This window comes from Armigeres subalbatus, chromosome 2 (genome assembly GCF_024139115.2).
Source record: "Armigeres subalbatus isolate Guangzhou_Male chromosome 2, GZ_Asu_2, whole genome shotgun sequence".
Taxonomy (NCBI): Eukaryota; Metazoa; Arthropoda; class Insecta; order Diptera; family Culicidae; genus Armigeres; species Armigeres subalbatus.
In genome coordinates, this window is record NC_085140.1 from 102,866,211 (window position 1) to 102,883,539 (window position 17,329).

The window sequence follows — 17,329 nt, forward strand, 5'->3', positions numbered from 1 at the left end:
CTATTATTACAAAATTAGCATCGTATTCTCGGAAATATCAGAGCATACAAGGCAAATGATTCGTGTCATATTGTGTTTGGATTTTGATAAAGGCTTGTTGTGAGGTGCGTTTGTCAGTAACAAACTCTGTTGACGACAAACGATATATTGTTAGGCGTTGCTCAAATATTGATTCCCTGTGATTGCCCAAGCAGCACAATCGAAGCGAGTTTGGTCGCTGCGACTTCATTGTGACTGAATCTGGTCATATATGAGTTCTAGCAATCTATTTTAAACATGTATGCTGCTCGGGTGAGGCATGTGAGGATATGGAGACGCATGGTGAGTTTGAGCGGAGGTGCATCACATCTTGTCACTAAACTAAACACACAGAAGTGATGATTTTCGCTCATTTTGTGCTGCGGACCTCACTTCTGTGTAGAATAAGTTGAAATGCATCACCAGAACCGGTGCTTCCCGGGTTTGGAGCTATTTAATAGAAATTTATCATGAGGTATAGCCTCCCGAATCAGTTATTTATCATGAAAGCTTCCAAAAAAGTCTCTCGCGGTATGCTACATATCGTAAATGTGTACAGAGATGATAAGTGAGAGACTTTTCAATTCTTTTTTGAATTCAAACCTTGCCTTCTAACCTTTATCGAACTGTTTCAACAACAAAAAGCAATATTTGGCACATCTCTAAGGTTAGGCTGCAAATTTGATGATGATGATGATGGCCCCGCCACGGGAGCGGGCCATTTGGCATAAAGTCATTTGGCATAAAGTCATTTGGCATAAAGGCCATTTGGCATAACGGTCATTTGGCATAACGGACATTTGGCATAATTGTAACCAACGTCAAAAGTGAGGGTCTTTTGGCATAACGGACATTTGGCATAATTTTTCTTTGCGTTCGCTAAATGGTGACTAAGTGGTGCGGGAAACACCCCGGAATAGTAAATATAACACCCGTCGATAACAATATTAAAAAGACATTGTCCTCTCGTGGAAAGAATGCATTTGCAATGCAATGCAAAAGTAGGCGCATGCCCGGATTAGAGCAGTGGTGGATATAATCCCCTCTTTAAAAGAAGGCGTGTTGACGGATTATGGCAATGAAGGATGTGATCCCTTCTTTAAAAGTAGGTGCTTGCCCGGATTATAGCAATGGAGGATATGATCTCTTCTTTAAAACTAGGCGCTTGCCCGGATTAAGGTCATGGTGGATCTGATCCCTTCTTTAAAGGTAGGCGCTTGCATGGATTATGGCAATTGATGAAGTGATCCCTTCTTTAAAATTAGGCGCTTGGCCGGATTATTATAATGGTGGATGTGATTCCTTCTTTAAAGTAGGTGCTTGACTGGATCATGGCAATGGATGATATGATCTCTTCTTTAAAAGTAAGCGCTTGCCCGGATTAAGGTCATGGTAGATGCGATCCCTTCTTTAAAGGTAGGTGCTTGCATAGATTATGGCAATGGATGATGTGATCCCTTCTTTAAAAGTAGGCGCTTGTCCGGATTATGACAATGGTGGATGTGATGGCTTCTTTAAAAGAAGACGTTTGCCCGGATTAAGGCAATGGTGGAAGTGATCCCTTCTTTAAAAGTAGGCTCATGCCCGGATTAAGGCCATGGTGGATGCAATCCCTTCTTTAAAAGTAGGCGGTTGCATGTACTATGGCAATGGCAACCTACTCTTCTTTAAAAGTAGGTGTGTGGCCTGAATTGTAGCAATGCAATGGTGGATGTGATCCCTTCTTTAAAACAAGGCCCTGCCCGGATTATGGCAATGGTAGATGTGACTCCTTCTTTATAAGTAGGCGCTTGTCGGGAATAAATCAATGGCAGATGTGATCTCTTCCCCGAAAAGCTCAATTCAGATTGATTTGGTTGCAATAACTCATAAGTGACTTGATTGATTTAATGCGCTTACCCGCATTAAGGAAATGGTGGATTTTATCCGGTCTTACGGCGCATGCTCGGATTGAAGCAATGGTGGGTGTAATCCCTAATTTAAAAGTAGGCATGTGCCCGGAATAAGTCATTGATGGATGTGATCCCTCTCTCGGAAGCTATTCTGCCGTTTTGTTATTTCGTTCTCCCGAAAATGTCTACCATCAATCTAAATTTATCAGAAAACAGCCTCGACCTACTTTATCTACGCTAAACATTACATGAAATATCTCTTTTGCTTTCACAGCTCGAAATTATACCAAACGTCCGTTATGCCAATGACCCACTCTTTTCTTACAGTTCAAAATTGTGCCAAATGTCCGTTATGCCAAATGACCATTATGCCAAATGGCCATTATGCCAAATGGCCTTTATGCCAAATGACCTTATGCCAAATGGTGTTATGCCAAATGACTTTATGCCAAATGACCCAGACCCTCCCGCCACATACCCCTACAAAGGTTTGAGCTAGACGATTTATCTTTAAAATATTTAATTGTGATCAATTTAATCAGATTTTGCAAAACAATAAACGATCCGATTATTTTCACAGGTATAAACAACAAATTATCATCGCTTTGCAGCAAAAAATATAAATAAGAAAAAAGCACCGTTGAGTTCTACTGCAGATGTTCGCAAGCATCATCAGTGATACAGCGAGTCCGATACAAATACAAAACTTGTGATACATCTCGCATGATGGCAAAAGTATCGTCTGGAAGCGCGTACTCAATCCATTCTCGCTAGTACCAATAAAATTTACTGTACAAAGCTTGACAACATTCAAAAATTGTAGATACCAAAAGCTTCGAGAAAATCGCGTTCTATCTGAGAGCTCACTACTTTTCTATAGTATCTTTCAAACAGTTTCAAATATTTCAAATTGTAGTGATAAATACAAAAAGTCATTTATACCTGTATTACGCGCGCGATTCTCAAACTTTCGTAGACTACACATAAAGAATAAAAGTTAAAACCCATTTACAAATAAAATACCATCATCATTATCGAGGCGAACAATATAGTCTATAAGCGCCCTAATGAAATAAAAAATCATTTACATTCGTCTAAAATATAATTAATTTCGATTGTTTTCAAATAGTTAAACTATTGAAAACAATCAATCAACTATTGATTTACCCTCAAAGACTTTTTATCGTTTTCCACTAATTTCAGTTATGTCAAATAACTTTTGCTCTCAAAAAAATAAAAAACGATTCGCTATTCTGAGAAATACCAACTTTGAGAATAACGTCTCAAAGTTCGACCCCAGATCGAAACCTTTTTGGAAATTAACAAACATTCTAAAAAAACTCAAAAGTCAATTAATTACTTATCAAAAAACTACCTGAGAGATTTTTTTTATCCTTATCAATTAATTTATTTAACAAACGTTTTCGATTGGCATACTTTCCAGATAAATTGAAAAAACGCCAAAGTTGTTCCAATTTTGAAGTCGGACAAAAATCCAGCTTCTAGTTATCGCCCAGTCAGTTTGCTTTCTTCAATAACCAAACTCTTGGAAAAGATTATTTTAAATAGAAAGATGGTTTATAGTAATTACAGTTCAATTTTTGCTGATGAGCAATTTGATTTTCCCCATGAGCATCCAACTGATGGGTGCATTAGTTATTAAGAGTTACGAATTGAATTCGACTTAACAAATCTGAAGGATAATCGACTGCAGTTGCTTTTCTTGATATAGAGAAAGGTATGATTGTAAAAATGATTAATTTTAATTTTCATCTGAACATTGTTAAACTAGTCCTAAATTACATTGGATGACAAAATCGCGGTGCTTCTATGTTTCATTGATAGTTATGGACATATAAAATCGACTGATTACTGATTTTGTTTGATTGGGAATATTCGAGTATTTAGTTACAAAGTAGGAAAGGGTTCATCGCTTAAACGGCGTTGAAGTTACTTGCATGTATGCATGATTGCATCTCAATGTTCTATAACTTGATATATTGAGTAAAAAAAAATAGTGTGTATTAGGTATATTTGTTTTTATTTTGTTTCCATTTTAGGTTATTTGGAAGAATTATGAAGAACTTCTGAGAATGTATAATACATTCATATTTATTTATCCTAAACTGCCGCAAATCGCAAGTCAGTCCCATCTGTATATGGATGCAATATACAGATGCGAATGACTTGAGATTCACGGCAGTTAAGGTATTGAGGTTACAAGCATTTTTTTAATCTCAGAGTCTTGCTACGCTATCTCAATGGAACTTGGATTTCGTAAGTGAATGGAACTGGGTACCGTCACGAGAAGCCATTCTGGTAACAAAAAGTCTATCACGGACTCTAGGGACAATGGATTTTTTGAAACGGTCAGTGTAGCGGATAAATGAACGTTGGACTATCAATATCGGCTGACGCTGGTCTAGAATCTTATCAGAGTACATTGTACTTTGCTGTAAACTATTTCACACTTGCATAATAAACTACCACAGTTATTGTGTATTTATTGTTGGAAAACACAGGTTAGCTTTTTGCTTCGTTCTCTGCACATCATCGTTGCCTGATTTCATCACCCCTTATATTATTGCAAAATATCCGAGAAATAGGATTCTAAACCGTATATCTCCTCTAAGCTTTATAAAAATTAGACATTCTTGTGAACACTTTATAATTCAAACAACTCAAATATTCTAGAACTGACTCTTGTAGAGTAAATTGTGGTTTTTAAGAGCGTGTTAAAACTTAAAATGTTAATGTTAACAGTGCTATGCAACACAGCAAGGTTTAATCATTAAATATGAATCCTTCCTTCTAAATAAACAAATCTCTAGCTTTTCCAACAACTTACTTTTTCTTACAACTTAGCTTTTCCAACAACTTGCATACATACAAAAATGTTAAATGTAGAGAGTTGCAGTGGAGAAAGGTAATAAGGATTGTTTTTCAACCATATGAAAAATAAACTTCCAAGGCCAAATCATGTACACGACCTTGTTGCTGCAAGTGCCTCATATATTCTGTTCTAGATAGATGGAACATTTTCAGAAAACATTTTATACAAATCTATAAAGATTAATAAAATTCCATGTACAGATAAAGCGAAATTCACCCGAGCAGGAGAAATTGGCTAAATAATACCTAATTCTGTTATTGATACCATACTCTGTTATGAACTAGCCCTGCATAAGAGGTAAAATACCACAGTGATAATACCAAAAATTAATATGCACAATACTTGAGCCATAACATACTCTGTTATTAAATTCTATTTTAATACCAAAGGCATAACCAATTATTATTCGTTTGGTATTGAAATACCTAAGCATGTTATGCCTCAAGTATTGTGTATATAAGTTTTTGGTATTATTTTTTGGTATTTTACCTCTTATGCAAGGCTACTTCATACCAATTTCTGTTATTGAGGTCGGCGCTCCTGCTCGGGCATAGATAAATAATTTTAAAATAAAATTTAGATGGTAGAATCCGAAATGAATACATTTCTCGCGCTTAGTTTCATAGGAGCGTAACTGTATTGATCGATTTCTCATCGTCGATGTTTTCCTTTTATTATTGTACCGAATTGCGAAATCTGTACAAAGAAATGTTTTGGTGGACAACATGAATGTCAGAATGGGGTGATTCAGAAATTATAGCAGGCCAGCTGGATTCAAATTTCTAGGCTACTAGACCATCTTTGGACAATAACAAACACATAAAAATCAAGAGATGACATCTGTTTTGATGTCGTTTTTCGATCCTAGGTTTTTCGTAGCAACAAGCTTTCTTCGATCTAGTAACCATTTATTTTTTTCTTTCATTTCTCGATCTTTCCCTACTTCAATGTCCCTTCAATATCGAGATGTGGAGAGGCGAGTGTTTTTCAGGCGAAAATGAGCCTCCCAGGGGAAACCTAGGACAGGATGTGACAATAGAATTGCGACTGCCTTGTTGTTTCTTCAGTCGGTTGCTTCGACGAGGGGGTGGCCAGTGCTTCCGAATATTTTTTTTTGAAAAATCCGCCAAATAGTATACGTAAAAAAAATCATGTTTTCTCGTTCATTTCTTACATTATTCGTAATAAAAGATGCTACGTATTATCAGGAAAAAGTGTTTAAGTATAATTGGATGAGTTTTACAGTGAAATTGGTAAAAAGTTGGTTAATAGTGCTTCAATTCGAGTGTTTTAAATTAGCATAACCCTGAAGAACCATGCATACATCATTTGCAATCTAGTATGAATTCATTTTACCCCAAAAATCGAAAAACAAACTTTTGAATTTTGTCATAAATTTCAATTTAATCACCCAGCAACACGGACAAGGCAACAACAAACTGCCCTTTTGAAAATGGGATACCGCCGATCGAAGTAATCGATTGTCATCTTCACCCAATCAGCAACCGGTACGATTTTGACAGAAAATCGGTACGATTTTTAATGACTAATTGGCACATCCTATCCTAGGGGGAAACGATAGATAGGAATTGTGAAAACTGTTCAGCATAAATGCATAAAAGCATATGGAGACGCATGGTACATTTGTGCGACGATTAATCTTCTAATTAAACTTGTTATGCTTGTTTCATCACATCCGTTTTATTAAACAAATGAACAAGTGTTCAGGAACTTGTATGGGACTCGTACTAAGGAGATTATACAATCAAGTCATGTGATGAATTTCAAATTCACCACACGGTTTTCTACTCCTGTTATCAAAAGTTCAAATCTAGTATAATAATTTTCGTATGTTTACCATAAGTAAGCAAACGATCTACGGATGTTTCATCCCCATGGGCGTTGTGTTTCTTCGAATTCGTGCTATAGAAAAATCACTAGAAAAAGCACGTGATTTCCACGATGGCCGATTTTTGGCTTTGTTGTTTAACCACCTTAATGGAAACCTGACCATAATTGCATGTTAGGAAGAACATGTGTTTGGTTCATCTTCTTCTTCTATGGCTCTAATTTCCAACTAGAACTTGACCTGCTTTTCAACTTAGTATTCTATTACCATTTCATCAATTATTAACCGAAAGCTTTTCTATGCTCGCCATTGTTACAAAATTGGTTAAAGAGAACAATACAAAGCAAACTATGATTTAGGTACCGTCATCGACCATTGGAAAAATAGAGGAGAGATTGTTTTCAATAATTTATGTAGTATGTCTTTGTGGGGAATAAAGTGAATTTGAAAAATGCATTTGCGAAAAAAATAAAATTATTTTCTCGCGTTCTCTCTCTCTCTCTCTCTCTCTCTCTCTCTCTCTCTCTCTCTCTCTCTCTCTCTCTCTCTCTCTCTCTCTCTCTCTCTCTCTCTCTCTCTCTCTCTCTCTCTCTCTCTCTCTCTCTCTCTCTCTCTCTCTCTCTCTCTCTCTCTCTCTCTCTCTCTCTCTCTCTCTCTCTCTCTCTCTCTCTCTCTCTCTCTCTCTCTCTCTCTCTCTCTCTCTCTCTCTCTCTCTCTCTCTCTCTCTCTCTCTCTCTCTTTCTCTCTCTCTCTCTTTCTCTCTCTCTCTCTCTCTCTCTCTCTTTCTTTCTCTTTTTTGCCACATCTCGTCTGGGGTTTACTGACTTCGAGTTACTCTTTTGTATTTCGGTTCCGAATCATTTATTCTTGTCAAAACCACGTTTACATGACACTATTTTGTCTACCTTTTCATGGTATGCGCTGATCTGTGGATTACTGTGACAAATATTTGGCCACAATAAAACATAACGAACGTAATCAAATTCAACAGAGAAAACCGGTAATTTCCTCAATGAAAAACCTCTAACTTTCTAGAAGCGTAATGGTAAAACTTTAAATCTAAATAGAAAACCTAGTACTAGGAGTGGCTCGTCTACTATTCAGAGATGTTTGAGACATATTTTAACCGCTCTAGGACAATTTTGAAAATTTAACTTTATTCCGGCTAGAATGGCGAAATACCCCTATGTGCGTCGGAGGCTTCCCATATTTTTTTTTGCCACATTCAGCTTTTCTTCTACTGCTGACCTTTCTTACCTTGTAGGGAGCAACGACTATGTCATTGTCGTAGCCAAGCAAATCCGTATTCCGATTTGCCTTTTACCAACGAAAACAAGCGCGGAGCACCGAAGGATAATTCGCAATAATATAATGTATGGATTTGGATTGGATTTGGTTTTAATTTGGATTGGATTTTAATTGGATTTGGATTAGATTGGTTTTGGATTGGATTTGGATTGGATTTGGGATGGAATTGGATGGGATTTGGATTGGGTTTGGATTGGATTTGGATAGTATTTGGATTGGATTTGTATTGGATGTTGATTGGATTTGCATGGGATTTTGATTGGAATGGATTTGCATTGGATTGGACTAATCAAATCTTGACTTATTGAACCCACAACCTCTTATATCTACATAAACTGTTCGAGACGCGCGCGGTCCTGGAACGCCCCTTGCAGGCTCGTTCATGTTGAGTACCATAAGAGATGTGTTTTCGATACTGTTAGTGTTGTTAGTGCTGTACAAAATACAACAGTACGCGTGTTTGAGTATTAATTATTGTTCGTACGGTTGAATCACCGAATAATATGCAATTAATTGTGTTATGTACAGCTTTGGATTAAAAGGCCATTCCTACTGTACATGTTTTGGTGTTTATTTCTCATTGAAATTCAATAACGACGTCACGTTAAATTAAAACCAATAACATCCATATCTAATACACGATTAAAGTGGAATATGAATTTGACACTCATTTCCACAAAAGATTGACAATCTTCTGATTCTTCATGATAGACGTTGGAAAGAATATTTGAAACCATTGGGAAGGTAACACATAAGAACTCGCGTTAGTTAGTGACGAAATAGTTCATTTTACGACACAGGTTTAAAGATACCAAAACTAACGGCGCGTTTCACTCAAACGTGCACTTACTGACCTCACACAATGCTCGCCCGGTGGTTTCTGCAAATTATGGAGGATCGTGCTTCTTTTGACAGTAAGCGACACGTGTTACATGTACACGATCTTCAGCTTCACCGGTGGCTGCTGACCACTCACTGTAAAAACAGTCCATGAAATTAAGAAGAAACAGAAACAGAAAAACATGAAATCTTTCGATTGCAGTACTCAAATTAATTCATGAAAAAAATGTTACTTAGGTCCTTTTGAAAAGTTTGGCGAGAAATGTTATAAGCTAGATTTTGCATAAGCCCCAAACTTGTTGTCGTATATTTTGTCTTTTTCATGTGCACAGAGGTACAATTTTTAAATTTTGGGCTTTCGACCTGGATAGACCTTTTGTCCCTTCGACCTTTTGTCCTTTCGACGTTTTGTTTCTTCGACCTTTTGTTTCTTCGACCTTTTTCCGTCAACCTTTAGTCCTTCGACCTTGTGTCTTTCGACCTTCTGTCCCAAAGCCGCATGAGTATAAGCAAGAAACAGATCTAACATAGAGGACGATTTGCGATTGGCTTTATCAGACGCGCAACCTCGTATATCGAAGCTGGAATCATAATTGCAAGTACAAATACCACACATAGCAAATATTACTGCTGAAGAATCAAATATCAGAACAAAATATATTGAAATAAAATGATTTAATAACATATATTTGTTCTTGATTTCAGCATTTCATTCAGGGAGCCGTGGGCCACTTGGCTGATTGTAACGGGGGTCTCGAACCCGAAAAGGTAGGGGTCTAAAACTTTTCGGATTATCTCCGGTACCCGGTGGTTTGAACATAAATTTGATCCAGTTTAGATTAATTTTTCGGTAGAACCCTGGCAGAACCAAAGTAATTGGTTGATATTTCACAGAGTTATGGTTATTTGAATTTTGATAACATTTTGCCTGTTCCGATCATTCTGTCCAACCCCTATATTGTCACTATGAATGAGGTTCCAATGATTTGGTCTAGCGGAGCTAAATATTCAGCACTTATGCTTGATCTAAAATTAACTTTTGAAAACGACATTGAAGGCATTCAAGCCTAATGTAACAAAAATATTAACCAGCATGCTATGTAATACAAATGTAATATAAACTAGTTGCTGTAAAATAAAATTTCGAAAATAATTTTGAAGTTGCCTCCCTGGTATGGTACCAATGAATTTAATAGAATTTCTAGTTTTGAGACACTACAACATATGTAATAATTTCCAATTTTAGGCAAAAATCGTTGCAATCTTCTATTGCAACGATAGGCTCCTTGTACCCTTAGTGTCAATTAGGTTAAGTTTAGTTTAGTTAAGAAATATGTAGTTCGTATTTGGTGCATTTCAACCAGAGTAAACATTTTAAAATTGTATTGGAATGTAATAATTATTGATAAGAAAAATGTATCATAGCAAATGAGGATGATAGTGTTTATCAAACACGGAACATAGATCATCAGGAAAAAAATAGATCGTGTAAAATTTGCCAGACTTCAGTAGGCTGGTCACTTAGTGCGAATGTTGGAAGAAAGAATTGTGATAACACTATTCAACAGAAGAGCAAAACGAAGCCCACTTTTCAGCGAAAGGTCATGAATACGCTGGCTGCACGCGGTGGAATCAAACCTGGAAACCCTAAACACTCGGGGAAACTGGAGGAACATTACCGAAGATCGACGAGCTCATACACCAGGCATCGCATAGGTGTAACGACGCACAAAGGCGGACTCCCAAATGCCGGGTAAAACCTAATATGTTGCTTGAATTTTTCACCAAAGAGTAATTTTGGATCGCTGAATTCATTTTGAAGTTAGAATTGTCATCTGACACATGCTATGCTAATCAAATACTAACGGAAACATAAGCCTTAGGATCTAAAACAGTAACAGCGTCCTCATTCTAATAGTAAAGATGTCAATTTCCAGCATTAGCGCGTGGGGCAATTCGTCACACTAATCACCAGAAAATTGACAAAAAATAAATTTTTAAACATGATATCAGATCGTTCCGAATCTTTTCTCAAAAAAGTTTAGTCAACTTTCCTTTTTCCATACATGTTTTTTAGGGAAACGTTTAACAGCATCAACTTCAACAAGTCGCCAAAATTTAAATTACAAGCTACAATCATCAAATTGTGGACTTTAATCTTTTTTAATTAATAATCTCATTTAATATATGTGTATAATTAAAAAAAAAACGAAAAAATATTTGAGGTTTTGTCCGGGTTTCCGCCACTGGCACTGTGCGACGCTTTCATGAACCATATAGCCGAGTAGGTTATCGCTGGATGGGTGTTTTTTGTCATCATAAACGTATTTTTCTAAAGTTGGTGTACAGAGCATGAGTTGCAGAATGCAATAAAATGAAATAAAAATGCTAGTCCACCTGGATCTAAGTGCTTCGATGGTAATTTATTTGAGTTTATTTTCTATCTCACTCAAGATTTTTATAGTTGGGTTCTTCACCAAATGTTGAATGACTAAAATATTCGTCTGTTGTTAGTGTGGTGTGTACCACGGGAAGACGGGACTTTTAGTTATTCAACGAATGCTGTTTTCTCCTAATCGTTTGAAAAATTCTGAAAAAAGACTTTTTAACTTCAAGTGACGAACGGTGAATTCGTGTTGTATAACAGACGATTTAATGTGAAGTATCTGGATCATGTTACTAAGTTTGAACAAACAAATAAAATAAAATACTTTCACATAACATTACATTACATTCGCTGTGTCATTATCACTAATTACTTACTTGCTAAAATTTTAAACAATCGATCATAATTTTCTCACATCTTCCTAAACACAAATAGACATAAAATTAAAATAACATCATTCCTAGCCTAAATAATAACCCGTTCTGGTTTCCCTCCCCTAAGAATAGACTCCGTCTTTTCTGTTGCGCCCCCCCAACTGCCCCACGCCCCATTCGATCAGATCAGATCGAAGTCGATCCGGGCGCCCATCCGCCGCAGCGCGATGATCGTGTTGACCGCCTTGATCCACCGTTTCTTAATAACATAACGTTTCAATTTTGTTTTTGTTACCGATAGTTCGGTCGTGTTCTGGGGAGCCGTCTCCGCGAGCCACTTGTGCGAGAGGGCCTGCTTGGCGGTGAGCCGCTTGGAACCGTCTCGGACCAACAGCTGGCGCACAAAGTCCATGGCGTCCTCGGACACGGCGTCGAACGAGTTGTACTTGAACGAGTAGCTTCCGGTGACCACGTTGTTCATGGTGGCCATGTCGTTGTCGCCAACGAACGGCGACAGACCGGACAGTCTGCGGATGAAGCGTGGATGTGGAGCGGGAAATAGATACGTGAGAGAGCGGTCTAGTTTGGGGTGTGGTTGGTTGGTTATTGTGTGATTTACATACATTCGGTTGGGGTTAAATCTGTGTGAATTAGTAGCCAGCTTTCGCTTGTTAGCTGTGAGTATAAATCTAGTGATCAAATTGCACTGACATCCTTGTTACTAAAAAGATTTTTATTTATCCATGTAAGTACAATAAAATGTTACAGTATTGTTGTTATAGCTGGATTATCAAAAATCTTCAATATTTTCTTTCGTATCGATATTACACTTTTATAACATAATATTTTATTTTCAATTTAGAAATTTGTTTAGTTTATTTTTTCGATTCGTTCAAGTTTTGGAGTAGAAAACGAAAGAAAACGAAACTAGCAATGTATTTTAAATAAGGGAGATCCCCCAGTGCCGGACGCCTAAGCCATTTAACGAAAAATTCTTAAGCTATCTGGGTCTGGGTTATGTTAACTGATACACCGTAAATGCAAAATTTGATAGTTTATAATACATACGAACCATATTTGAGTATTTGATCATACATTTTGATTATGGTGCAAAATTTTACGGTTCATAAAAGTGTACCCTTATACTGGACACTGAAATGGGCAAAACATACTTTTGCATATAAACGATAAAGACGGATCCATAAAAAACTGGAAAACGATCCATAAATAACATCTGAATGTTCCACAAAACGCTACCATAAATCCATAAAATAGTTCGAGAGATTCCATAAACAATAATTTTTCGATCCATAACTAAGCTAAAATTTAGCAATTAATTGGGAAATATGTTCCATTAACATGGTCAAGAAAAACAATACAATTCTTGCTATTTTCCCATGAAAATATGACAAATGATCCATAAATCTTTGGAAAATGATCCATAAAAAACTATATTTTGATCCATAAAACTTCACATTTGCGCATTTTTTTATCGTGATGATGATCCATAATTTCAGTAATATGATCCATAATTTTAGTCATATGATCCATAATTCTGTCCAATTGATCCATAACTTTGTTCAAATGATCCATAGTTTTGGTGATATGATCCATAAATTTTGATAAATGATCCATAGATTTTATAAAATGTGTGGATCATTTAATATAGTTTCATTGGCCTTCTTTCCAAGCATTATGGATCACATTATCAAATTTATGGATCATATGACCAAAATTATGGATCATATGGCTGAAATTATGGATCATCATCAGGATATAAATTGCGCAAATTTGATTTTATGGATCAATATATAGTTTTTATGGATCATTTTTCAAAGTTTTATGGATCATAAAAATATTCTTTATGGAATCTCTCGAACTATTTTATGGATTTATGGTAGCGTTTTATGGAATATTCAGATGTTATTTATGGATCGTTTTTCATTCTTTTATGGATCGTTTTTCCACACTGAACGGTGCAAAGTAAGGGCTGCCACTGAAATGTTTAAATATGACGAAATCTCCATACCTATTTCTTTAGCAAATAAATCATTCAGGGTGGTAACTGGTAAAATGCTATACTTGCAATGAATTGTAGCCGTTAAAACATTTTAGTAGAGGTTATTTGGCTCTCCAGCTAAATTGTGACTACTATCATCTACTATTTTCTTTGCACTATTTTTCTGAAGCTTCTCGACACCTCAGTGAAGTGAACCAATTGAATTAGAGTAAATTGAATAATACTGCTGTTAAAAATGATTGTTTGCTCACATGAAAAATGTTACTGTCCGGATCTGTTGGACAGCTCTTCCGGTACCGGTACTCCTCCGGTACTCCTAGTGGTCGGAACTGAAATGTTTTGACAGCAGTTTGTTAAACCGTCTAAGACGAATTAAGTACTGTCCATTTAATTCCACCAGTTAATTTTCGTTATCTTTGCAGATACGTATTTCGACCACAACTGTGTGGTCGTCTTCAGTGTCTTGTACTTGACTCGACAAGTACAAGACACTGAAGACGACCACACAGTTGTGGTCGAAATACGTATCTGCAAAGATAACGAAAATTAACTGGTGGAATTAAATGGACAGTACTTAATTCGTCTTAGACGGTTTAATACATTCCACTAAAGAGCTTAATATATTTTTCAGCAGTTTGTTGTGAAATGTCTCCTCTTTTAGTACTGAAAATTTCGTCGCGAGCCGCAAATCGAAAGTAATTTTGGACAACGGCTTCGAAAATACGACGTGGTCAGGTTAAAATATCACAAAATCGTTGAAATTGAATTTTGTGCAGCTTCCTGAACATAAGTATTATAAAGCTACTGGACGAGGTGATGTCCCGAGCAAGTTTTTGCCGATAAATTCGCAAGAAAACTAATGATCTGGCAAGGTATTTGCTGCTGCGGACAAAAACCAGGTTTTCGTAACAAACAAGACTATGAATTCCCAAGCAGAAGTGTCTAAAAAAGCGTATTCTTCCGTACATTAAAGCCCACAGAGAACCTGTAAAGTTTTGGCATGATTTGGCAAGCTGTCATTACAGCAGAGAAGTGCTGCAGTGGTATCGAGATAACGGGGTGGATTTCTTCGAAAAGGACGTCAATCCACCCAACTGCCCTTAGTTTCGCCCAATTAAGAAATATTGGGCAATTGTCAAGCAGAAGTTGAAGAAAGGTGACTAAGGATGTGACAGAGATAAAGAGATGGTGAAACAAAATGGCCGCTCAGGTAATCCAACAGAGTGACCAAAATATGATGAGTGATGTTCGAAAAAAAGTTCGAGATTTCATAAAAACGAAATCGGAATAATTTTTTCGCCCCAAATGCTCTCAAAATGGCTCTCCGGAAGATCCGGAACATCCGTAAAAGTGGTCAATCCCAAAAATTTATCTCAGAACGTCGTGATTTTTTTTTACCACCTTTCACTGGCGAATTGTGTATGCAATCAATAATAAAAATCTTTCGTGACACCTTAATGCACCCGTAACGGTACTTCGGACGTTCCGGAACATCCGTGAATGTGGCCAACTCCAAAGTAAATTCACCGAAAAATTCCCGGAAGAACTTCTGCAATAAAATTGATAAAATTTTCGATGAATTTTAAAGAATATAAAAATTCCCAATTTTAATGCTTTTTGCTCTTTAATATTTTTCTCGTGGAAAGTTTTTAATTTTGTGTGCTAAAAAATATTTATTTTGTGGAAAATTTTGTTATTGTTCAATGCTAATATTGATTTATTTATGGAGATTTTGTATTGTTTCCGTGGAGCATTTTGATTTCTGTATGGAAAATTTATCTTTTATAACTGCAATTTTCGCTTTTAAAAGTGCTAATTTATTTTGGTTTTGTGGAAAATTCTTGATTGTTTATGGAAATTTTGCTTTATTTGTGGAAATTTTATATTTATTATTATTGCTCATACACTGATTTCTATATTTCTATATTATAATTTTCTTTTTTTTTATGGAAAATTTCTATTTATTAGGGGATGTTTTTATTTTAGTCGTTTTGGGAGCATTTGGGCTCACTATTGAGTACATACACAATTCGTCGGTATGGATGGTTTCGAAAAAATCATGGATGAACTTTTGGAATTGGCCAATTTTACGAAGGACCATTTCTGGGGCATTTGGAGGTCACAGAAGACTTGCACTATTGATTGCACCAACAATTCGCCAGGATAGATTGCTACGAAAAAAATCACGAAGCTCTGCGATAAACTTTTGGAATGGGCCATTTTACGGATGTTCCGGATCTTCCAGAGGGCTTTCCGATGACCGCTCGAGGGATAAATTTGGCATGAAATGGCGTATACAAGATAGCAAATACAGTTGGGGTCATCAGAGCACATATTTGCAAGCAATTTTATGCTTCATAATACGAAACTCTAAAATTAGGTGCCAAATTGAGAAGCTCAAACAGTACCTCTTTAGTACAGGTTCTTCGGGGGACTATAGTGGTCAATTTGAAAGAATCTAGCTTGTTCTAGGAACGTACAGCTTTCGTTTGGTGCTTAAAAATCGGGAAAATCGGTTGAAATTTGAGTTTTTGTGATCGTGAAAAAATGGACCCCAATGCACAATGTGTAACTTTTTTCTAATGCATTAGGAAGGTTAATGAACACTAAGCTGCGAGGCAGCAATGCCCCAGTAAAAGTGTACCCTTATACCGGGGATGTAATGCCAACGAAAAAGAAGAAGTTATCCACTTGACAGTGTCAAAATTTTTCTTGAAAAAATTAAGCACGTTTCTAAAATAAGGATAAATCTATTTGGTTGAATAGTCTTTTCTTTATTTATTTATTTTGTTATTTTTCCAGTTGCTTATTTGTTTAATATAATGGTTATAGTCTATTCCCAGGAGTTCCATAAAAAAAATCATCCCTAGATTCCACTAGAGATTCAATCAGGAGTTCCTTCTATAATTCCTCTAAGACGTTTTACTGGAATTTTCGAAGAAGTTTATCCTGGTACAGCAGTTTCTCCCAAAGGCTCTTCCTGGGGAACCTTTGAAGTTTGTTAGAAAATTCCATACAGGATTTCACTTGATATTCAATCTAGACCTGTGTACCGATTGAAATTTTATCGGCAGTGGCGTGGTGGCATCACGACGCTGATTATTGGCGGCAGTGCGGGTCGACGTGAATCAATTCCTGCATTAGAAAATTTCAGCAATTTATCTGAATATTCCTGCAGCAATCCCTCCGAAAGCTCCTTCGAGAGCTCCTCCAGGAATTCCTCCGCAAGTTCGCTAGGAATCCCTCAGGAATTCCTCCGGAAGTTCCCTCAGGAATTCCTCCGGAAATTCCCTCAGGAATTCCTCCGGAAGTTCCCTCAGGAATTCCTCCGGAAGTTCCCTCAGGAATTCCTCCGGAAATTCCCTCAGGAATTCCTCCGGAAGTTCCCTCAGGAATTCCTCCGGAAGTTCCCTCAGGAATTCCTCCGGAAGCTCCCTCAGGAATTCCTCCGGAAGTTCCCCCAGGAATTCCTCCGGAAGTTTCTCCAGGAATTCCTCCGGAAGTTCCTCCAGGAATTCCTCCGAAAGTTCCTCCAGGAATTTCTCAGGAAGTTTTTTATGGCATTCCTACGGACGTTCCTCAGGAAATTCCTCCAGGAATTTCTCAGGAAGTTCCTAAAGGATTTCCTCCGGAAGTTTCTCCTGGAATTCTTCATTAAGTTCCAGGAATTCCTCCGGAAGTTCCTCCAGGAATTCCTTCGGGAGTTCATCCAGGAATTCCTCAGGAAATTCCTCCAGGAATTCCTCCGG

At 37.0% G+C, this 17,329-nt stretch overlaps 1 protein-coding gene across 2 annotated transcripts in view; it reads right to left on the minus strand.

The window, feature by feature from the left end:
- Positions 1-11,188: 11,188 nt before the first annotated feature.
- The window catches only part of LOC134210549 (myosin light chain kinase 2, skeletal/cardiac muscle-like), a 130,124-nt gene continuing 123,983 nt past the window's right edge, over positions 11,189-17,329 (minus strand). For both annotated transcript variants that reach the window (XM_062686601.1, XM_062686602.1), the window contains one exon: positions 11,189-12,087. In XM_062686601.1, coding sequence (XP_062542585.1) covers positions 11,742-12,087 — 346 coding nt within the window. In that variant the 3' untranslated portion in view covers positions 11,189-11,741. The remainder of the gene's footprint in view (positions 12,088-17,329) is intronic.